At 54.8% G+C, this 23,855-nt stretch overlaps 1 protein-coding gene across 7 annotated transcripts in view; it reads left to right on the plus strand.

Moving 5' to 3' along the window:
- The window catches only part of TMEM63C (transmembrane protein 63C), a 129,156-nt gene extending 108,074 nt beyond the window's left edge, over positions 1–21,082 (plus strand). For all 7 annotated transcript variants that reach the window (XM_072762089.1, XM_072762091.1, XM_072762092.1 and 4 more), the window contains 15 exons: positions 1,456–1,529; positions 2,150–2,230; positions 2,341–2,464; positions 3,213–3,346; positions 4,740–4,862; positions 5,220–5,373; positions 6,576–6,682; positions 7,753–7,839; positions 8,389–8,454; positions 10,854–11,016; positions 11,226–11,331; positions 11,577–11,744; positions 13,840–13,949; positions 15,295–15,363; positions 18,187–21,082. In XM_072762089.1, the coding sequence (XP_072618190.1) occupies positions 1,456–1,529; positions 2,150–2,230; positions 2,341–2,464; positions 3,213–3,346; positions 4,740–4,862; positions 5,220–5,373; positions 6,576–6,682; positions 7,753–7,839; positions 8,389–8,454; positions 10,854–11,016; positions 11,226–11,331; positions 11,577–11,744; positions 13,840–13,949; positions 15,295–15,363; positions 18,187–18,387 (1,767 nt within the window). In that variant the 3' untranslated portion in view covers positions 18,388–21,082. The remainder of the gene's footprint in view (positions 1–1,455; positions 1,530–2,149; positions 2,231–2,340; positions 2,465–3,212; positions 3,347–4,739; positions 4,863–5,219; positions 5,374–6,575; positions 6,683–7,752; positions 7,840–8,388; positions 8,455–10,853; positions 11,017–11,225; positions 11,332–11,576; positions 11,745–13,839; positions 13,950–15,294; positions 15,364–18,186) is intronic.
- The last annotated feature ends 2,773 nt before the right edge of the window (positions 21,083–23,855 follow it).

Raw genomic sequence — 23,855 nt, forward strand, 5'->3', positions numbered from 1 at the left:
GCTCCTAGGAAAAACTTCTAGAGGGTGGGGAAGTGAGATGGAAAAGAAGGTTCAGTTAAGAGGGAGCCATCTAGGAGCGGCTCACACTGCCCTGGGAGTCCGATAGGACATGCACCCTAGAATTTTCCCAGCCTTTCCGGGCACTTTTCTACCAACAACCTGTCCATCACTGGTTGAGGCGCATCTGGGGCCTTACCGCTTCACACACCTGCTCCCTGACATTGGCAGCCCTGGTGTTTAAAGTGCACAGCTGTCCTTAGGGTGTAGAGGTGAAGCTGAGGGGCTGCAGGTGGGCCCAGCAGTGCTGCCTGCCCAAACCCGCACCCACACCCATATGGCCCCAGCTCCAACTCCAGGCCCAGCCCCTGCCCCAGCCCCAGCCCCAGATCCAGCTCCAACCCCAGTCCCAGCCCCAGCCCCAGCTCCAACCCCAGGCCCAGTCCCAGCTCTAGCACCAGCACTAGCTCCAGTACCAGCTCCAACCCCAGGCCCAGCCCCAGCTCCAGTACCAATTACAACTCCAGACCCAGCCCCAGCTCCAGCACCAGCATCAGCACCAGCACCAGCACCAGCAAGGGAAGGGGTATTTGGGCTGTCCTGGCTCTGGTGACAAAGGGGAATGGTGCAGACTAACACCCTGGGCTCTGTCCTCAGCCATTCAGAGCTTCAGTGTAATAGGATCCTCTCCCTCCCTTGATGGCATCCATCCTAAAGGACCAATACACTCTAACCCACCCCAGAATGCAAATCCGCATACCTCTGAGAGGCTACCCCGAATGCTTTGGCCTGCAAGCATGGAGGCTTGGGCACCCTTGACCAGTCTGGACTCAGCTACTTCAGGTTTCCTTCTTGTTACCAGAAGCTTCTGCTGAGACTCCCATCTCTTGAAGCTCAGTTTACCAGACCTGAGGGGATAGCCTGGGAAGACATTTCCCACTCACAGAATAAAATATAAAGTTTGAGGGGCTTCCCCATCCCCTCCCCAGAGTCTACTCACCTCCTAACCCCCCTGCCCAGTCTAATGTCAGGGACAGCCCTGCTATGTGAACCTCACGTGGCACAGTGGAGAGGCAGCAGGGCCAAGCAACGGCGGGGCCCTCTGGTTAGCACAAGAGCACGAGCAGCCCTTGCTCCTCCCGGAGCTCTAGTCTTCCTCCCCGGCCTGGTCTGCAGCCTCTGGCTCTCCCTCCCTTGACCTCAGCTGTCTGTGGCAGGGGACCTGCACCAGGACCCCAGAGAATAACAGAGATGAAGCATGCCTGCCCTCAGCTGCCCTCAGCTGCCCACAGCTGCCCACAGCCCACGGCACACAGCCTGCTGAATTCAGGGACACAGGCCCAGACAGCCTGGCTGAGTAGCAGACCTACTCCAGACAGTTCTGAGCCACCAAAGACCCAGACATTAGGAGTCCTGTGTAAACACAGTCTTCTTTCTCCATTTGCCCTCCCCACCTAGGTCACAAGGACCCTAATGATCACCTATGTCCCAAAGGATATCCAAGACCCTGAAATCATCATTAAACATTTTCAGTAAGTGGATCGAGGGGGCAGAAGCATTGGTTACCTTCCCCCCGGTAACCCTGCCTGGATCTTCATGCTGATAGTAAGGTGCAGTAGGATGCCAGAGCGAGAAACACTCCAAGTGGTAGCCTATCCTGGACCTGGCTCAGGATTAACCTTCCAGAATGCAAGAGGCCCTGGGGCCAGTGTAGGGTCTCTGAAGCCAAGGGCTTTCCTGCGTGGTGTGAGTGTGGTGGGGTACAATTTTCTTCCTTTCCCTCGTTCCTCTAACCACAGAGCCCAGTGAGCTCCTGACCGCAGTTATCTAGAGCAGGTCATGTTGGGGCATCTTTTGTGACCCAAATTCCTAGCCCCAGGAGCTAATTCTCTCTGGTGAGCAGCAATTTCCAGGTCTGCTCCCTGGCTCTACTCTGGATCATCTGGGAAGGAGGTGGCAAATCTCAGATTACCAGGGATCAACTCTGAAATTTGACTTTAGGAACAAGGAATGGAGTCCCCCCCCCAAAAAAAGGGACCACAGGCAGCTGAGCCACTCAGCCCTGTGGGCTGTAGTTCTGGGTGGGCGTGGGGGTAGGATGGCCCATCCCCAGCACCACAGGCTGGCTCAGCATTCATGTCTGTGGCTACAGTGAGGCCTATCCGGGGTGCGTAGTGACCAGAGTCCACTTCTGCTATGACGTCAGGAACCTGATCGAGTTGGATGATCAGAGGTGAGTGCAGCGGGGCCTGTCTGGATCTGGGATGGGAGTGCAAGGGGAGGATGTGGCTCTGCTGGCCCCCAACCGCAAGATCCTTGTTTCCATTGCCCACCGGCTGACAGGCGCCACGCGATGCGGGGCCGGCTCTACTACACTGCCAAGGCCAAGAAGAGTGGGAAGGTGATGATCAAGACCCACCCCTGCTCCCGCCTGTGCTTCTGCAAGTGCTGGACCTGCTTCAAAGAGGTACCTGGCCCAGGCATCAAGGGATGCAGCAGAGGAGGGGCTGGGGCCCTGGGTCTCCAGCTCTGTCCAGGCTCTGTACCTCCGGCCCTATTCAGATCTGCTCAGGTGCTGTGGCACCTAGCTCCTCCCTCCCTTTCCACCATACCCTGCCTCCCTGTTGATAATACCGAGGAGCTGAGGCCTTTCTTGGATACCTGTCTGGAGTGATCCAAGAGGGCTTGCTCTTGCTCACTTCCAGTCTTGGATGGGAGGACCAGAGAGAACACAATAGACTGCTGTAGGCTGCCGTGCCTCAGGCTTTCAGAGGGCTAGGACAGGAACATTTGAAGGCACTCGGCTCCATCTTAGCACCCAACCACCATGGCTTGGAGGAGGCCACAGGGCAGGACTAAACTCTAGCCAATCCAGAAAATGAATCATCCCCATTTCCTGAAAATGCTGCAGACACATCCTATCACTCCTCCGGAGTCCAGCCCAAGTCCAAAAAGCAACCCCTAATCCCCAGGTGTGCCTCACCTTCCCCGGATCTAAGAGCAGGGATCCAATGTCAGAGTTACGACCTTTTCCTGTTCTCGAGTTGGGGTCTTGGAGCCCACTGGGATCCTGAGCTCTTTGCCAGGCTTTGAAGGGAGTTGGGAATGGAACCAAAGCCTCAGGCCTACCACCTGAGTGGAGGGAGGCCTATGTCCAGGCAAGGCCTTCCTAGAGCTGTGGCTTCTCCAGCGCTGAGGGCCAAATCTCGCCCCAGGTAGATGCAGAGCAATATTATAGTGAGCTGGAGGAGCAGCTGACTGACGAGTTCAACGCTGAGCTCAACCGCGTTCGGCTGAAGCGTCTGGACCTGATCTTTGTCACCTTCCAGGACGCCAGGATGACGAAGCAGTGAGTGCCAGGGCCAGCGGCTTGCTGTGCCCAGCCCGGCCCTGTGAATGAGCTTCTGCTTCTCTGAAACCATCTTCTTTCACCTCCATTCCAGTCAAGGGGAGAAGGAGAGAGAACCTCCCTCCAGTTCGCCATCTTCTGACCACCCCTCAACCCTTCCATGCACCTCAGAGGCGGCCGCTATCTTGCTTTCCAGAGCATGTCTGCATCCATTTCCCCACAGCTGCCAGATTCTGCTTGTCTCCCAGGCTCTGGGCTCCCCATTCTCATGTCCTTGCTGTAGCACAGAGGTGGTCAGGATAGACATCTTGGTTTCTCTTCTAGGCCTTGACAAGAATGAATCCATTTCCCCCCATTACACATCACCCCTTTCCTCATCGCGAGTGACAGAGTCAGGGTAGAGAGGCTCTACTTGCTCTCTGCTGCAAGGCCTCCCCTAATTCATAGCCTTACAGCCTCCTCCCTCCTCTGCCCCAGCCTCTAGCAGCTGTACCTTGATAAGGAGTGGAGTAGCACTCTGGAAAGTTTTGGAAGGATCCTTAGGACAGGATCAAATAGATGGGGACCCCAGCATAAGTTCCTGGAGTATGGTGGGGCCCTCCTCTCTCTTGAGGGAGCTGATCATACACAACACTTTGTCCTCACCCACCCACACTCTATAAGGGAACAGTGGAACCACCTAGAATTTGGTCAAATACAATTGTGTGTAATTTTGCAAGTCACTTATACTCTCAAATTTTGTAACTCTCGATTTTGGTCCACTTATATCTTCCCTGTCTACCTACTTCCCAGAGGGTTAAGAAGCGATATATGTTCTATTTGGTATATATGTTATATAAAAATATACCAATATAAGACAAAACTGTTTCTCTTCTGAGACACCGTCATTCAGTAGAGTGAATCTGAGGCTTAATTACAGCAGAAACATGAATTAGAAGACCAAGGACTCCAGTGCCAGCACCTGTCCCTCTTTGGTTGTGTCTTCAGGGACTTCAATTTAGTAATCTGTGCAATTGGGATTATATTCATTGTCAATTAGCACAGTGTCCGGCACACAAAAAGGACTCAGTTGGTAGCTATTAATACTAAGATGAGGCTGAAATTAGTACCTTGCTTGTCACTCTCAAGGAAAGAGCATGTGTTTTTGCTGTCACTGCCATCAAGGGGAAAAGACTTCAGCTGAGACCCATGTGGTCCCCTCTCTTCCCAGGTAGGCCCTCCCACTGGTACCTCTTTCCTCCAGGGACTAGGCTTTAGGAGCTGCCCACCTCTAAGATCCTGGGAGGCTTCACAAATCCCCAGGAAGTGGGGCCATCTGTAGGACCCTGGCATGGGACCCCTCCTGAGACTGTGACCCTCACACAACCTCTGCCTCCTACCCCCATCTCCGCAGCATCCGGGAAGATTACAAGTACATCCAGTGTGGCGTGCCCCCCCAGCAGTCTTCGGTGACCACCATCGTCAAATCCTACTACTGGAGGGTTGCCCTGGCCCCACACCCTAAAGACATTATTTGGTAAGCCCCCTCTGCCCCTCCCTTCTCCATTCAGCCCCTCCCAGATCAAGGAAGAGAACAGGGTGGGAAAGGAATCTGGGCCAGTTCCCCTACTTTGTTCCCCACTGGGCTTGGGCACCACAGCCTCTGCCCACCCCTAACCCCACCCCACCACGAGGGCCTTGACAAAGAGTGTGACTGAGGGGCAGATCCAGGGCCCGGTGCATTCAGGTCTGGGCCTGGCAGGATGCCGGAGGGGGCTGAGTTAGACCAGGGCCATCCAGGTCTCTAGCCGGCATGCTGGAAACCACACGTGGGCCCCGTCTAAGGGCTAGACCTGAGATCCTAAGTGCATCTCCCTCCTCCATCCCTCCCCAGGAAACACCTGTCGGTCCGCCGCTTCCATTGGTGGGCGCGCTTTATCGCAATCAACACCTTCCTCTTCTTCCTCTTCTTCTTCCTCACCACGCCTGCCATCATCATCAACACCATCGACATGTACAACGTCACTCGCCCCATCGAGAAGCTGCAGGTCCTGCCTCTGCTCAGGCCAGGCGTGGGGCCCCAGGGAGATGAAGGAAGAACTCAGGCGAGAATAGGGTGGGAGGGCCCCCTGGAACACGGCTCTGGAGTCTGGGCACCACCAACATTGTGGAGGTGGCAGCAGTGTAAATGGTATCGTAGAGTGTCCTGTGTCCTAAAGGGATTGTGCAGGTCACTGCCTGTCTGAGGGACTGGAGCGGGAGAGGAAAGAGGGGGGCTGTGGGGGTGCTGCAGGCAGGTTCTGGAGTGAGTTGTGGAGGGAATGGGTGGTCCAGTCATGAGGGGGCTTGGAGGGCTCCTTTAGATTGGGTCACCCTGGGCCAGCGAGGGGTACAAAAGGTGCAGCAGAGGGTGTGGCAAGTGTGACAGCTCTGTTCTCACTTTCTCTAGAGTTGGGCCCCCCTCCCCATTTGGCGCATAGGGATGAGGGTGGGAAAGAGTGAGGTCAGTTCCCAGGTGAAGCAGGACCTTCACCTCCCTCACTTGCACACACACACCCGCTCCGGGCTGGGAGCGCTGGTCCCTGGAGGAGTCATGCAGGGACTTTGCCCTGACAGGGACTTCAGAGGAACTGGGCCGGCCCATTTCCAAATCCTATAGCCTCCAGGCTGTTATAACAGGCCTAGAAGGCCTCCACTTCCGTATTATCCTCATCCTTATTCCAGTGACACATGCACGCACGCACGCACGCACGCAGTCAAGCCATACTGCTTGGGCTGCTTGTCAGCTTCACAGGAGGGACGCCTCAGCACAGCTGCCCCTAGGGATTCTTCCCTCACACCTTCTCCCTTCTCTCCCACCTGTCACATGACATCACATTAAAGGTAATGTCCCACCTGCCTTCTCTGAACCATGAGGTCAGTGACAGCTGCTGGCTCTGGCCCTGGGGCGAAGTCACCACCAAGAGCCCAGGCTGCCCCTCCAGGGACCTCAGCATAGAAGACCCGTGCCCCTTGAGAGCACTCCTTGACCTTGGGGTGTCAGCCTCAGCCCAGACCCCTGGCCAGCCAGGCTGACAACAAAGGCCAGGACCGCTGAGCAGTCCTGGTTTCCTTGGGGAAACCAATCCTGCTCTGGGACTAAAGCTGGGGGAGAAGAGGCCAGAGGTGGGGGAGAAGCAAGGGTGGCCCGGAAGGGGAAGGGGCACTGCTTGTACTGACGTCTCTGCACGTCTCCGCTCTACCCCTACAGAGCCCGGTCATAACCCAATTCTTCCCCTCCCTGTTGCTCTGGGCATTTACAGTGATACTGCCTCTGATCGTCTACCTCTCCGCCTTCCTAGAGGCCCACTGGACCAGGTGAGATGGGGGCTCCTCTCCTAGCTCTCTGCCTCTCCTGCTCTCTGCCCCGGCGCCAGCCCCTTCCCCAGCCCACTCTCCCGCCAGCCTGGGGGCTCAGGCCTCCCATCTGGCCTAAGGAGTCAAACTGACATGGGATGGCTTCGATACCCAAAACCATCCCAAGACACTATGAGATAGATAGAGATAGAGAGAGAGATAGAGATAGAGATAGAGAGAGAGAGAGAGAGAGAGATAGGTTTTTTTGAAAGAGGAGACCGAGTTGTCTCTGGGCCCCTGGCCTCAGGGATGCTGAGATTGGGCCACCACCTCAGGCACGTTCAGGCCCAAAGCAAGGCCTTCTTGGACAGCTCCCTCAGCCTCCAGCCATGCACTGAGGGTTTGGAGCCGTAGGCAGAGACAGGTGGCCTGGAACTTTAGGCAGGAGGCCTAGGGTGAGGAGAGAGCAGGACTTGTCTAAAAAACATCAGGAAGGCTGTCACAGAGGAACCTGTGAACTCAACCTGACTGTAGGCCCCTGTGGCCCGAGCAGCACCCCCATTTTAAACAATAGGACCTATAACTAAGCCCGAATAGCAGGTTAGCCCTACTAGTTCTATGATGGTAGCCATCTGGGTAGAAAATATTTACCATATCCTGGGGCAGGTGGACCTGCTTTTACCTGAAGACCGTGTGGATCTCAGAAGGGATTTCCTGCACCTAAAGTTCTTACCATCCTAACAGAAGCCCTTACTGGTCTTTTCTCTGTCCAAGAGCATGGCTTTTGTAGATTATTGAAACTCGGCAGGGATCCTGAGTCTTGTTGGTAATGTCCCTCTGACAAAGATATCAAGCCCACAGCGCACATGTGCCCTTCCTCCCCATCCCGTGCCCGCGGCTGACCAGACTAGTTGACTCTACTGCCCTTGCCTGCTGCTCCCAGCTGCAGCAGAGCTCCCTGTGCTCTGTGTAGATGGCTTTGGTATGCACTAGCCAACCGATTGTCTAGGCCAGGGAGCTGTCTCTGTCTCTCCATCCATGCTGTTGTTAGGTCTCTGGTTCTTATCACATGTTTCTTTGTTCCCTTCTAGATCAAGCCAGAATCTGATCATAGTGAACAAGTGCTATATCTTTCTGGTGTTCATGGTGATTATTCTGCCCTCTATGGGACTGACCAGGTACCTCACCTCCCAGTATCCCTCCTCTCTCAGACAGGCTCACCCTAGAGTTGGAACCTCCTCTTTCAGATACTATAGGCCTACCTGTGGTTGCTGCAAATCCATTCCGCAAATGACAGTCCAATGCCTAGCATGAGCCAGGTATCATGTGGACGCTAAGGCGTCAGCCATGAACTCTGCCTTCAAAGAGCTTATTATCCAGCTGGGGAAACAAGCCATGCCCATCAGCTAACCGACAGCCTAAGGTGGGAAAAATGCAGCCAATGTACAGTAGAAATTCGAAGAGGGAGAAAGCACTGTGGGGAAAACGGCTGGTGAAGGTTTGCTAGAAGAGGCGGCCTTGAGATGAGAGGCCAGAGGGTTAGGGGTGGGGGTGGCCCAGCATTAAGAAGGCAGAGAGGCAGTGTGGACTGGCAGCCGGGATATTAGAATGCAAGAGTCTGTAGGGATTGAATAAGGGAGGACAGAGGGAGGGAAGATAGGCCAAGAGGGACTGAACCCCAAGCCTAGATTCATTAACTAAAGGACCTACCTTATTCTTACTTCTAGTTTGGATGTCTTTTTCCGGTGGCTCTTTGATATCTACTATTTGGAGCAGGCATCCATCAGGTTCCAGTGAGTATAAGAGTATGCCCCAAGCACGCTCCCAGGGTACCCTGGGGCTTCCATAGGTCCACTCCAGGTAGATACACATCTCCTTCATTTGCCCACACGGGTAGAGAGATGAATGCATGCAAAGACTCTCATTAAGCAACCTCTTAACCTTTCCCACGCCATGGACCCATTTGGCAATCTGGTAAAGCCCAGGGATCCCTTCTCTGAATGAAGTTTTGGAACAAATTGTAAATTTATAGGAAACTGCCCCCACACTGTCCTGTGTATCCTTCATCCAGTTCCCTCCCACCTCTGGTAACATCTGGCATAATTATAGTACCCTGTCACAACCAGGAAATTGACATTGATACAATCCACCGAGCTTATTCAGATTTTGCCAGTTTCATATACACTCTGAATAGATGTCTTTAAATGCACAAAATACCTGGGTTGCAAAGAACACCAATTATATTGAAATATTGTTACCAAAATATTTCTAAAAGTAAATTTGTAATAAAAATCTTTATTATCACATTTAATAAGAGGACAATGCATTTTGAATACAAGTAAGCTGAAGTTGCATTCTTTTTTTAAAGATTTTATTTACCTATTCATGAAAGACACACACACACACAGAGGCAGAGGCAGAGGCAGAGGGAGAAGCAGGCTCCATGCAGGGAGCCTGATGTGGGTCTCCATCCCAGGACTCCGGGATCACACCCTGAGCCAAAGGCAGACGCTCAACCGCTGAGCCACCCAGGTGTCCCTAAAGTTACATTTAGTTTTAAAAAGAGTCAGTGTGAATGCTGAGCCCACTTAGCTAGCAGAAGAGCATTCAGTTGACTGGGGTGGCAGGATCTTTGACAAAGCAACACGTAGATCACATTGGACATCCAGCCAATTTTGATTTCTTTTGTTTTGTTTTTAGGTTACAAATGTTGAAAATCCCAATTTTCACAGATGTTTGCATCTTTATTGTGATGTCACAAATGACACACAAGCTTTCATAGCTTGTTTTATTTATTTTTAAAGATTTTATTTATTTATTCATGAGAGGCACAGAGAGAAGAGAGGCAGAGACATAGGCAGAGGGAGAAGCAGGCTCCCTGTGGGTAGCCCAATGTGGGACTCCATCCCAGGACCCCAGGATCATGCCCTGGGCCCAAGGCAGATGCTCAACCACTGAGCCACCCAGGTGCCCTCACAGCTTGTTTTATAGAGCAAGGACCAGAGTTCTCTAAAGTTTCTGCAGTTAAAACTATACTTGTGATAAGTTGGACTCTTTTTTTTCTAGGATGAATGAGTGCATCTTTGGTTAGGTCAGTATCTTCGATACAGTTGTATGAGAGAAAAGAGTTGTAAGCCCATGACTCAACTTTGGTGCCATCAAGAAAGACTAGTTTTTGAAGGAGTTCTGAAATCTATCCAGGAAGCTCGCAGATTTCTCCTCTCAAAGAAACTGGCAGAATTGTGTAGATGGGGACACTAGACAGCAACAGAGATGCTGGGGCACCACCGTGAGAACAGGCAGTGTGGCCATTCATTCAGGTGGCCCAGTGGCTCCTAGCTGAAGCTGGCCAGCTATGTCAAGAACACCCCTTGCAGACAGAACATTTCAGTCATGTAAAGTTAGTGTGTCTAATTTAGCCATGTGTTTAATAACTACCATCACTTCAAAGTGCAAGGTATTGTCAGATATCACCACCAACTGCAGTGGGCTGATTGCAACGGTGACAGGGTCACAGCCGTAGCTGATATCACTGTGATTTGTTGCCCACGTTCTTATTGGAAAGAAGTGGTACATTGCAGTTAGAGGCTTCTGAATGTCAAGATGTAATTCTTTTCCCCATTCTAGGTCATAGACGCCCACAACCCCCCCACCACCACCATGGACTCTCTGGGATCTAGGGGTCCTGGTCAAGCACCTCTGCTTTATTATTTTTTTAAGATTTCATTTATTCATGAGAAACACACAGAGAGAGGCAGAGACACAGGCAGAGGGAAAAGCAGGCTTCCTGTGGAGAGCCTGATATGGGACTCGATCCCAGGACCCCGGGATCATGACCTGAGCCAAAAGCAGAAGCTCAACCGCTGAGCCACCCAGGTGCAGCCATAAGTCACTTTTCTGAGGGCATTTCCACAGCACTTTATGTTTTTAATTATTTTTTCACCTCTGCTTTAGATCACGCCAGATCGTATATTTCCCTACACACCCACCCTTGACGTAGACCAACCCCATCCCTGCTCAGAAGGGTGTGCATGAACTACAGTGGGCAGGGGGCACCTGTGTATTGAAGCTTACTCTCCCCATCTCCACCCTCACCCTCCACCCTTTCCCCGTCTCCACCCCTCCCATCTCCACCCCCACCCAATATCCCCCCTCTGGCTTCTGTGCCATCTTCCACTGTCCCCGCGGCCAGGTGTGTGTTCCTGCCAGACAACGGCGCCTTCTTTGTCAACTACGTGATCACAGCGGCTTTGCTGGGCACGGGCATGGAGCTGTTGCGCCTGGGGTCCCTCTTTCTATATAGCATCCGCCTCTTCTTCTCCAGGTCGGAGCCAGAGAGAGTCCACATCAGAAAGGTGGGGGCTGGGCCCTGCCCTGCACGCACTCCTTCCCATGGGAGGGGGACAGAGGACCCAAGGAGTGAGGAGAGGTGGGCTGGGGTTGGCAGGGAGCTGGTCCGCCAGGCTGAGCCTCCGGGGCAGCTCCCCGGGGATAGACCAGGAGCCACAGAAGGAGCCGAGGCAAGGGGACCAGGCCACCAAGTGAGCCCCGCCTTCTGCCCCAGAGCCAGGCCATGGACTTCCAGTATGGGCGGGAGTACGCGTGGATGATGAACGTGTTCAGCGTGGTGATAGCGTACAGCATCACCTGCCCTATCATCGTGCCTTTCGGTGAGTCTTCCTTTGGGGCCCCCAGGGCCACCCCACCTCCCCAGCCCTGGCCCCAGCCTCTCCTTGCTCTGCTGATAGTCTGTCCCAGGCCATCTCATATTCCAGCAAGCGGCCCGACGTGGGGGTGCTCAACTTCTCCCTACCGGAGGGTGCATGGCCCTGGTGGCGGCGGGGGGCACCAGGGGTGGGGGCCTGGCTCTGGAAGCAGCAGCCCCCGAGCATGCCTCCACCTTCCGGCCCCCCAGGACTGCTGTACCTGTGCATGAAGCACATCACGGACCGCTATAACATGTACTACTCCTACGCACCCACCAAACTCAACGAGCAGATCCACATGGCTGCCGTCTACCAGGCCATCTTTGCACCGCTCCTGGGTCTGTTCTGGATGCTCTTCTTCTCCATCCTGCGATTAGGTAGGTACCAGGCCTGCCTCTGCTTGCTCCCCTTGGCTGCACAAAGCCCTCAACAACCCCTCTGCTCTGGTAAAGCAGAAAAGGCCTGAGAGGAGCAAGGGTTGTTCCCGGATGGCAGCCCCCCCGGCGGCTCCTCCAGGCCTAAATTGGGTTCGTCCCAGCAGAACTTGGAAGCTAAGGGGACGGCTTGGACCGACACGGTCCAGATCAGATGCACTTTGGTTTACGACCCTCAGAGCAAGGAACATCACCTTCCTCCATTCTAACTCAAGGCTGGTCAGAATAGAATATTCGCTATCAGGGTCAATTCCCATGACCTCCCCCCAGGACCCTATAAGATGCCTGGTCTCTCGGATTCCCTAAAACCTGGAGGAGGATTGGGGTCTGGCCAGTGGCCAGCTTTCCCCCTGCTCTTAGCTACACCAAGCTACTGACCCTGGCCCCTTGGAGGGAGAGATTCCTCCCCCGCCCCACGGCAAGCAGCTCACTCTGACCTCCCCATCCTCTCCACCACCAGATGGTTTCCTGCCTTCTCCCCACACTGGTCTTCCCTCAGGGACACTGGACCTTAGCCTTCTCAGTGGAGCGGAGAAAGGAAACCGTATTTTCTTACTCCTGTTGCGGTAGAGGCTGGAAACAGCTCTGCCCTTAGTTATTTGTGTGCATTATCCATTTGTTGCCATCGCCCTACTTCGTATCCCTCTAGTCTTTCCCTGCCATCTAGCGGACTTCATTTTTTAAATAATTTTCCTCTAAAGTATAAAAGACTGTATGTTTCTATTTATTTTAAGGATTTTGTTTATTTATTCATGAGAGGCACAGAGAGAGAGAGAGAGAGAGAGGCAGAGACACAGACAGAGAGAGAAGCAGGCTCCATGCAGGGAGCCCGACGTAGGACTCCATCCCGGGTCTCCAGGAATCAGGCCCTGGGCTGAAGGCAGCGCTAAACCGCTGAGCCACCCGGGCTGCCCTAGACTGTATGTTTCTGAATGACCCATAATCTCACCCAGAGCCTGCTGTGGCTTTCAGACCTCATTCTGTGTGCACAGGCTGGGGGACAGAGAGGAGCATGGGGGGAAGGGGACAGTTACTGTTTTATTCTTACTTTTCAAAATCATGATTTCTACTTTATAATGTTTGGTCCCGTATCCCGAGTTTCTTCACTCAACATAACGTTCTGAGCAATTTCCTGTTTGAGCACGGGCCCTTGAACAGCTGCATTGAATCCTACCCATCTGAGTCAGCTCTCCATTGTTGCATATTGAGGTTGCTTGCCATTTTGCTCTTGGAGAAACACGATGACAAGCATCATCATGGGTCAGCCTCTGACTGTAGAGATTGATTTTTTTAAAGATTTATTTATTTGAGAAAGAGAGAGCATGGGGGAGGAGGCGAGTAGACACAGAGGGAGGGGGAGAAGCAGACTCCCCGCTGAGCAGGGAGCTTAATGTGGGGCTTGATGTGGGGCTTGACCCCAGGACCCTCAGATCATGACCTGAGCCGAGGGCAGAGGCTTAATCGACTGAGCCACCCAGTTGCCCCTATAAAGATTGATTTTTAATCTTTACCTCAGTAGAAAACTGGTGGCATAAAAAAGTTACCAAATATTCCTGAGAGAAATGTAAATGACTTGAATTCTGGATTGCTTTTCAGTGCCGTTAGCACAGGTAAACGCTGGTGCTAGGTGCAAGGGCAGGTGTGCGCCAGAGACTGTATTTGGGGGCAGCAGCATGAATGAGTAACCCAGAGCTACTGCCCCAGGGACTGTGATATTGGAAGGAAACTGACAGGTCGAGGAGGACAGGTTTAATGGGCACTGGAGTGGATGCTTAAGGCAATTAAATTCTTTTCCTGGAATCCTTAAGATGCCAAATTCCAATGGTCACATAGCACCGAGGGATGGCGTCCTGTGTCAGGCTCATTGACTCCAGTTGCTAGGAGGAGAATTGGGGTAGGGGCCTCCCTGCCTTGGACTCGAGGCCTCCACAGAGGTGTTGAGGTGGTCCCTAGGGACCCAGCATCTCGGCTCCAGACTCCTGCCCGCAGCTCCTGTTCTCAAGCACCCAGGCCCACAGCCTGTTCTTCTCCTTGGCAGGTACGCTCCACACCATCACCTTCTTCTCCCTTTCCACGCTCATCATTTCCATGATAATCGCCTTCCTCAGCACTCTTCTGGGGAAGCTCCAGAGGGTATCTGACTATGAGGTGAGTTACCCTTCTTTTCCTCCCTTTGTTCTTCCGGCCCCCCGGGGGACACGGCCCTAGGCCATCTTCAGACCTGCACAGCCACAGCGTGAGAGATGAAAGGCTCTTGCCTTCAGTGATGGTGTGTGCACACTCAGTGTGCATGTGTGCATGCCCTTGGGTGGCCCAGGCGCGGTGGGGAGGTTTCACAGACGGCCATCCCCTCCTCCTCTCCCCTCTGGCATGTCCTCCAAACAGCAGGCTGGTCACGCATCCCTCCCACATTCTGAGTCTGTCCAGCCACCGAGCTGTGAACACCACTGCAAGGATGGAGGGTTGAGAGAGAAGGACGGGGTGAAGGGTGGAAGGGTGGGTGCGGAGGAGGACGATTCCCTGGGGAGGTGGAAAGGTATCACCTTTTAAGGAATCCCAGGTTATTGAACTAGAGGCCTGGCTGTCTGGGCCACGTGACTCCTTCAGCTCTTTGCCACTGGGACCCTGCCTTGTCATCAGAGAAGGGAGCCAGTCCCTGCCTGCCGAGAGCCATGCCAACAATGCTGTGCGCTCTAGATGGGCATTTCCCAAAGGGGCGCAGCGCGTCTGTGCAGGCATGTTAAAAATGATTTCCAGGGACTGAAACATCTTTTTTATTTTTCATGGTTACCCATTATTCTGTTGGTTCGCATTTATTTCTGTGTCTGCTTTTGTCAGTTAATGTAGGTTTTCTGTCTATAATAGTAAATGGTGTCCTTTTAAAATGAATGTACAGAAAGAAAAGAAAGGAAGTTTGTTTAAAGTTCTGGGATCCTGTTGAGTCGGAGGAAGGAGCCTCTTAGAAGAGAATCCTTTTACTTTTAGTGGCCTTGTGTCTGGAGGCCCTGGGCTCAGACCCCCACGGCCCTCTCTGCCTGGCCCTTCCTCCATCCCTGGCTCGAGGGCCACGAGAAACCAGAGGGGACAAGGCCTCTGGCTCTGTCTTCCCAGTACAACAATGCCATGCGAGCTGGTTGCCCGGGTGTCCACTCTAGAGAAGGGAGATGGGAGGGGACCTAGACTGTGATTTCGGCAGCTCTCAGAGAGAGCAGAAACCCCGGGAGGAAAGAAGAGACTAGAATCAAAGCAGGCTCATTTTCGATCCTAATCCCAACTCTCTGCACTTCACCCCATTATGGATCTTGGGAATGGAACATTGAAAAGAGCCACCAGCATCCCAGTCCTCATCCTGTCCCCGTGGGCTTCAGCCCAGGCCTGCAGGTCTGGGCGTTCCAGGGGAGCCAGAGGTCCAGGTGCAGATCTGGCGGGGGAGGGAGCCAGAGGGTGGACCCCCCCTTTCCGTGACCCTGTACATCTCTCCCTACTGCCGCAGCCCGAGGAGGAGATGGAGACCGTGTTCGACATGGAGCCAAGCAGCACCTCCTCCACACCCACGTCCCTTGTGAGTCAGTGCCTTCACCCTGGGGGACAGGTCAGGAGGGGGGCCACCTCTGGGGTGGGCGACTCCAGCAGCAGTGGGGGGGGCACCGGCATTTAGTGCCCACCCCCTGGGTACTGGGGAGGAGCCGGGGCGCCTGGGCTCCCTCCCCTGACACAGTAGGACTTGGCCCAGGTCCAATTGCTGCCGTGGCCCTGGCTGAAGATGTGGGAAGATAGAAGAAACAAGACATACTCTGTAAGGAACAGAGAGAGGAAGAGAAATGTCAGGGAGAAGCCAGCCACAGCAAGCTCAGTCGTGTAGACACAGGGACATGTTGGGGCGCGGCCTCAGGACCGAAGGCTGCCTCCAAGGGCACACATGGCAGGCAGAGCGGCGCAGACAGAGCTGCAGGGAGCTATTGGGAGCCTGCACCGAATGGTAAGGCAGGGGTGGCGCCCGCAGCGTGGCTCAGCCTGGAGGGCCCGAGCGCTTGCCCAACCCCTGCCACCCCCGTGGTGTGGACGCACGGCCACCAACGCATGCTCTGAGCTGGCTACCGGCTCGGCCCATGTCCCGATCCCGGGGCGCACCAGAGGACCACCGAAGAAGGGCGCCAGCCGGCCCAGGTGCTCAGGGAAGGCCTCCGTCTAATCCGACTCTAGGAATGGGAGCAGGAGGGGCTGCTAGGTGGAGTAGGATGTGGGGGAAAAGCATTCAAGGAAGAGGATCAGCCTATGCAAAGGCCCGGAAGAGAGAATCTGGAGCGTTTGGGCACCGGAAGACAGTTTTCGTCCTGGTGGAAATGCAGTGGGCAGCAGGGCCCCAGGGGGAGAGAGGAGGCCCTGTGATTGTGGCAGAGCTGGGGACAAATGCACAGAGACAACCGTGGTGGACAGGCCCACCCCCCGTGCACAGAACTGCAGGTCGGCCTCACCTCGGGGGGAAAAACCCTGCAGAGAGGGGCAGACTTCCTCTGGGAGGTGATGGGGAGAAGGAACTCCGGTGTTGGAGAGTCTACACAGCTTTCAAAGTGGGGGCCTCTCTGCACGTAGCCTCTCTCCTCAGGGGCCCTCGCAAGACGACCCCTCTGGAATATTGTTAGCAATCGGTTACTGAAATCTACTTAGGAACCTGATACGTTGCCAGTCTTGCTCCTCATCTTTATGATACACCCACGCAGTAGAGGTTTTTATGCTTTTTTGACAAACGGGGAAGCTGAGGCTCAACACGGTCAATTAATTTAGACCCCAAGACATTACTGAACAAAGAAGTGGCAGTACAAAGTTTGAACCGGGTCTGTCATGTTCTAAAGCCTGAGCTTAAAACAATAATAATAATTGTTGGAATTGATTTTTTTAATCTTTTGTGATAACAACAGTAGTCTATGAGTATTGCAGATAATTATGGGGAAAAACAGATAAGCAAAACAAGAAAATGAAAAGTTCATATTCCCACCAATCAGAGATGACTACTGTTAACTTAGTGTCTGTTCTTCAAGGTACACACACACACACACATGCACACACACACACACGCACACATATAATATACATATATATAATTTTAACTAAAATGAGGTGATACTGTTCATACTGTTGTATAATCTGCATTTTTAGTTAACAGTTTCCATCTTTCCATGTATATAAATTTCTCTGTCTTCAAATACACAGCCCATATTGAAGTGGCTCTAAGTGTTTCAGAAATATCATTTACAAAGCACATCCAAACCAAGATCCAGTCCAGGCTCCATGCTAGATGACTCTGGTCCCTGTGCGTCTCCTGTAATTTCATACAATCTCTTCTTTATGACCTGCTGATCCAGCCAGTAGCCCTGCAGAATACCCTACCTTCTGGATTTTTCCAGCTATTTCTTCATGATGTCTTGCAACAGGTTCCACTATCTCCTGTATTCCCTGAAAACTAGACATTTGATCCAAAGGCTGGATAGATTCTGAGCCTTTGGGGCTAAAACACATTATGGGTAGTGCCGTGCACCATACCAAGAGACACAGAATGTTCCATTTTTTACCAGTGATGCTGACTACTCCCAGATTAGGGGGATGACGGCCTCTTCCATTGTTAAGTTACCATTTTTCCCCTTATGACCAGAAGGTTTATATGGGGTTTACTTTGGAATCCTACAAATATGTAGATTCTTCTGTAGGAAGAGTATTCCCTCATAGACCAGGACTGTTTGGTTTCACTGACATGAACTCCTATAGGAAAGATTTAATTCTATCCCATAATTACCTATTTTCAAAATAAGGAGTTGGTTTCAAAGCCATTCAAAGGATGACAGCTCTGTCCCTAGCACTTCCTGTTTTTCTACTTCGCTGCCCTCCCAGGTGCTCCTGGGACCATTCCTGGATTTGACAGGTCACATGACCAAGATCTCAGCTAGCAGTCTCAGTTGCAAATCCTGATTCACAGGCCAGCCAATGACCCACCCCAGGGGGTGTGTGGATGTGCCTCTCTGGTGTATTAAGAAGTGCACTATCTCAGAGGTGGGGTCTCTTCAGACCCCAGCACAGGGGAGCCTCGTGTCCTCTCCCCCTAGGTTCAGCCCGACCTGGAACCAAGAATGGATGGAACCATACTGAAGGAGCAGTGGGCTAGGAGCTAGGAGGCCTGCGCTACCTCCCCCTCGGAGGTGCAGTTGCTCTTGGAATGATCAAGAGCACCTCAGCAGGTGGGACAGCCAGGCCTCAGGCTGCTGGGGGAGAAGGAAGGATCTGTGGCTCAGAGGGGCAGAGGCTCCAGGGGTAGGGCATGAGTGCAAGGGCGTGCCCAGGGCCTGGCCCCAGATGTGACCTCACTCTCATCTCCTCTCTCTGTCCTGAGCAGATGTACGTGGCCACGGTGCTGCAGGAGCCCGAGATGAACCTGTCCCCTGCCTCCTCCCCTGCTCGGCACACCTACGGTACCATGAACAGACAGCTGGAGGAGAGCGAAGAGGAGAGTTGTACGAGGGGCTTTGCGAGGGAGCTGGGCTCCACCCAGTTCCAGGAAGGGCTGGAACTGGAGGGCCAGAGCCAGTACCACTGACCAGGACCCCAGGCCTCCACCTGGCGACTCCACCGGAGTGGCGGCCAGGGGAGGTCCCGGCAGGGGGGAGGCAGGAGGGCCACGTGGACCTCCCCACTACCCCTTGCAGACTTTGGGAAGGCCCGACGGAGCTGTCTGCATCCCGACAGCTGTCGGCCATATGAAGGTCCTGACCTGCTGACCAGCTAGAACGGGAGGTGCTGGGCAGTGCAGGGGACCCCGGGATGGGATGGAGGCTACGGCCGGGCACCACATCTCGGCAGACATGGCTGAGGCCCTGGGCATGGAGACTGCAGGCCAAGGGACCTTCCTGGGGTCAGAGTGGAGAAGGCATATGCACAAGGGAGGAGGCAGAAAGAAGCCCGCCGAAGACTCTCCAGCGTCTTTGCCACCCTTCACCAGCTGCCCTGCCCAGGAGCTTCCACTGCTGCTCCGACCCCGGCGCCCAGCCCTACTCTCCCCTCCCCCGCAGCCTGAGGAAGCACAAGTGTGTATGCTGGGCCTCGGCAAGGACATCCCCTGCCTGGGGATCCCCCGGAGCCAGGGGAGGCTGAGACCCTTCCTAGCCCTCTGCCCTGCAGCAGACTCCCCCGGAGCTGCGGGGTAGAGACCCTCCTCTGCTCTATTCTTGCGAGGGCAGCTGGGACACGATCACTCCGGGCTCATTAAATGGGACCTGTGTGCATTTTGATGAAGGCAACCTTGGCTGGTTACTACGAGGTGGGAGGGGCAGAGGCAGAAAATTCACGGAGAGGGGTCTTCTCCCCAAATGCTGGGTGATGGGAAACCAGATACAGCTCTCCAAACCCCAGGCCTAATGAGAGGACCCTCAAGGTCAAGGACGTGGCCCCTGAAAGTTGTTCCTGCCTCATACTCACCTGAGTGCCTGGACCCTCAGCATAGCCAAGGTGGGCAACAGCTTAGAGTAAGAAGCCCATGCTTCAGACTGAAGGCACTGGCCATTCCCTGGCATCCCAGTAGGACCCTTCCTCTCTTGGGGCCGCCTGTACCCTGAACTGAAGACCACCCAAGTGGCCTCCAGTATGGTCCTGGCCCAGACACTGCAGACACCCTGCCAGGGACTGTGGGGGTGGGGTGTGTACTCCATGGAGAAGCCCTTTCGGGTGGAGTAAGGCTGCCTTCCTAGGGCCACCACTCGGGACCTTTGTGGAACTGAATCCTGAGTAGGAATAATGCTGGTAGCACCCAGCCACTTTGTCATGGTTATAGGGGTGCAGACCCCTGCCTCTGAGGACAGCCACCGCCCCCCCACCCAGCAGCACAGCAGGGGAGGATGCAGAGATGGGCTGACTGAGGCCTGAATGGGTGAGGAGCAGCCAAGTCAAGGGGCTCTGCATGCTATAGAGCTCTCCTGAGCTCCCTGCTCCAGGGGTCTGGGGCCTTGCAGCCAACCTGCTGAAAGTAGGCCCCAGGCTCACTCACCTAAACCTTTCCCACCAGGTGCACATGGGTGCCCCTGAACTCAGAACGCCTGGGTCTCAGCCCTGCTCCACCTGTGCCCATCTCTCAGCTGCAGAAGCTCCAGGCTTCACCGGAGGAAAAAATAGCCCTCGAGAGGCAAACATTGCCATACCCCAGGAGCTTGGCCCAGACCTTGGCATAAAGGATCTTCCCAGAGAGCTTGAGTCAGCTGGGGCGTTAGCAGTCTCTCCCACTCCTTGTCCAGTTAGGAATAAGGAGGAAATAATACCCAGCCAGTCCCTGAGGGCTGCTGCCTCCTAGCATTTCACCAGCCAACAAAGGGAAGGGTCCTTTCCAGAGCAGCGGTCAGGGCCCCAACAGGGAGATCTGCCCATGCCACGGGGAGGTGGCCGGCTCCAGGCCCTCCCCCGCCCCCGGGAGGCATATTTGGTGTGCGTGTGGCCTTCCTGCCAGAAGCTGGCATGTAGGCTCTCCACTGGGCACTACTTGCTGGCACCCCCCCATCCCTGCAGCCCCTGCTGGACTATTCCTGCCGCTTCTGTCACTGCCCCTCCTTTGTCCCCTGCCCACCCAGCAGCCTCTGGGCTGGAAAGGGTCCCAGCAGATTACACGGCAGCATGGCTGGGGGCTTCCCCCTCTGCATATGGGCCAAGCGCAGTTGGTTCTGAGAGAAGACAGTGCAAATGCTGGGAAAGTTCCAGAATCCTTTCACTTCTCAACTCTTTCTGGAGACCCAGGGCAACTGGCAAGTCCTCCCCACTCTCCCCCCATGGTCACTGTGAAGGCAGGGTGGCCATGCTTTGGCTCCTTTCCCACCACATGCAGGCCCTCTCCAGGCACCTCCCCTCTGGCCTGCCCACTCAGCCCATGCTTGTCTCACCCACTGGCCTCCACCCACCACCTTCAGACCCTACCCCACAGTCTACCTACCAGCTGTCCCTCCCCGTCCTTCCACAGAAACACCACCCCCCAGGCTTGATTCCTTCTGGAGGGGGCTGCCTCTGAGGGAACCCAGGATAGCCTAGAGCCTCTAAGAAGTGCCCCACTGGGCCAAGAGTAGCTCCGAGCCTGGCTGCCTCTTCCTCAGATGCGTCTGGAAGCAAAGTGCCTATCAGCAGCATTGCATCCTCTGGGGCCCCCAGTGTGGGATGTGGACTTCCCTTGGCCACCACCACTAAAGGAATGTGCCAGAATGCCGAACCTTCTTGTTATTAATGCTATGACCGTGCCTTGAATAAATAAGTGGTCCCAACCTCTGCTGGCCTGTGCCTCTGCATCTGGACTGGCCCACACCTCCCTGAGGTTGCCAGGCTGGAGCATCCCCTACCTTGCTCCGTGGCTTTGGCCCCTGAGGCCTTCCCAGGCCCCTGTTCTCCCAGGGGAAGGCCTGACGAGTGCCGCCTGGCCTGCTGGAGAGACGGGGGCAGGGGGGAACCTCACTCATTCTGCGGTGGGCACTGTCAGAGCCCCCTGGGCAGTAGCAGAGGATTTTCTGGCCCATGAGCTACCCATGAAGCCTTTGAACAGCCTCCCCTGAGCAACAGAAGTCCCAGGGTGAATGCCGGCCCCCTGAGTGGGCTGTCGGCTAGACTAGCTGCTGGACTTGAAAAGATGATTTCTGGCAGAAGGCCCTAGAAAAAGTGGCAGATAGTTCTCAGGTCTGGGTTGGCCTCAGCCAGCAGCAGGAGGGCAGGGGGAGTGGTGAGGCTCGACCCTGGGGAGGCCTGAATGGAGAAGAAACACCCTCGAGCAAAGGTTACATCTTCTGTTGTACCCACGGTAAAGCTGGGGGGGCGGGGTGTCTCCTGGCCTAGGAGAGCACAGTGCTGGCCTTCCTCCACCGGCTCCAGGACCCTAGGCTGGTCCCGAAAACAGCAGTAGGATGATAGCAGCTCTGACTTATTACCCAGTGGAGCAGATTCAAGGGGGCACAGAGGGAACGGGGTACAGGGGGAGGAAGCCTCCCTCATCCTTCCCTGTGCAGACAGGCTGCCCCAGGGCCACTCCCCAGCCCCATCGCTGGATCCCCTCAAGCTTTCATGGCCCACTGGCAGGCCTGGGTTCAAAGCCCCCACTGGCCTGAGCCTGGCATAGGACCAGAGCCCACCCCCGTGACCCCCCTCCCCTCTAAACAATTATTTTCCAAGTCAAGTCAGATGAGATCCACCAGGGCTGCTTTAGGGAAGAGAGAAACATGAAGACCATTCTGGCTGGGTGGCAGGGGCTGGGCCTTGATGCCTGGGAACAGGGATGGGCTGATGGCTACTGTAGGACCAGGGGCCTGGTCCGTGGATCTTCCAGGCCCTGCCACAACAGCTGCCTCCCAGGCTCTCCTCCACAGCCCCCAGCGCCCCTCAGCTCACAGGCCATTCTTCGGTTTGGGGACATTTCAGGGGACTTTGCTCAGAGAGAGACAGAAAGACAAGCTGCAGAGGGTGGACTGTAGCCCCAGGCATGTCAAGTCCTGGAAGGAAGAGGGGGTTGGTCAATCTGTACTCTGCAGGCCGGCAGGACTGGAAGCCTGGAAGGTCGAGACAGCTGGGCTGGGAGTGAGACTGTGACACAGGCCAAGAGGGAGGCCTGGGGCCCGGGAGGCCCAGGACCCGGATCGGATGGGGCTGTGGAGCAGCTGACTGTGTGCTGCACTGCGCTTTGCAGGGCAGCCTCCCCCGAGCTGGGGGGCCCTGGGCCCCTGAAGGCTGTACCCAGAAGCCAAACCTTGGGGCGCTTTCAGGCTCCTCCAGGGCTGGCTCCCCACCACCTAATCCTGTCATGCGGGAGGGAGGGAGCTCGGATCTGCCCCCGAGGACACTCTAAGCTGGCCAGAGCCTGGCTTCTGAGTCAGTCTTGGGGCAGGCCCGGGGTGGCGGGGGGTGGGGGGCAGGGGAGCTGGCTTACTTACAGGAAGGCAGTGCAGTTTTCTCAAGAGAGCCGCTTTCTCAACATCTGGTGGCCCCTGGGCCCTGACAGACCCGCAGATCTCCAGCTGCAAATGCTACGGTTCTCCATCTCGGCTGCAAGGGAGAGTCTCCTGGGAGGTTTTAGACAATCCCAGGGTCCAGGCCTCATCTCTGAACAACCCAAAATTTCTGGGGTGGGACCCAAGTCCCCTACTTTACAAAAGCCTCCCCACTCGAGTGTCAGGGAGGGCTGGAAGGGCAAGGCTCTTGTGGAGGAGGAAAACAATCACAGGCCAACACCCCTGGAAGAGGGGGGCTGGCCTCGGCACCTCACACTGTGTCTCCCCTTGGGGAGGGTGAGCCTCCCGTCGGTGACTACGTACAAAAGCCACAGACGGAAGGCGCCCCTCCTTCACATTGCCTCCAGCGAGCTCAATGTCAGGTGCAGGTAGGTCATCAACAGGCCCAAACGTTCGCCTCCTGTCTTCTAAGCGATCAATACCTAGCTCTGGCCCAACTCCCATTATCATCATCTGTCTTTGTAACAAATACTATTGTTTGTGCTGGAGAGACACATACGGGGCTTCAAGCATAGCTTCCGGCTACCATGTGCCCCCTTCAGCGAGGTCTGAAGAATCACCTCTCCTCTCCCCCTCTGAACACAGAGCCCAAAGTGTTTTTCATGTCAGCCTTCCCACTTGGGTTGCAAGAGATTCCAAGTGCAACAAGCCAGTGTATATGGCAGATGTCAGCAGGGACAAGTGCTTGGAAGAAAACACAAAGTTGGTGAAGGGTAGGGAGAGACTACAGATGGGGAGGATCTCTGGAACCAGCTCCTTCCGGGAATGAGACGTGTGGGTGCATGCATGAAGGGGGCAGATTGGGGGGAATAAACACGGGGTCCCAAGCAGCAGGACCTGGGCTTTACTCCAGCAACGTGGAGGCTACTGGAGGATTCTGAGTGGGGGAGAGATGTGATCGCTGTAGGCTCCAAGGCCATCACTGCAGCCTCTGGGTGGGGACAAGGTGGAGGAGACAACCCCCACTGGGGCTCTGCTGATGGTATCCAGCCAGACAGCAAGGTAGCCCAGACAAGAATGGGGCCGGGAATGAGGAGATGGAGAC

Source organism: Vulpes vulpes, chromosome 6, assembly GCF_048418805.1.
Source record: "Vulpes vulpes isolate BD-2025 chromosome 6, VulVul3, whole genome shotgun sequence".
Taxonomy (NCBI): Eukaryota; Metazoa; Chordata; class Mammalia; order Carnivora; family Canidae; genus Vulpes; species Vulpes vulpes.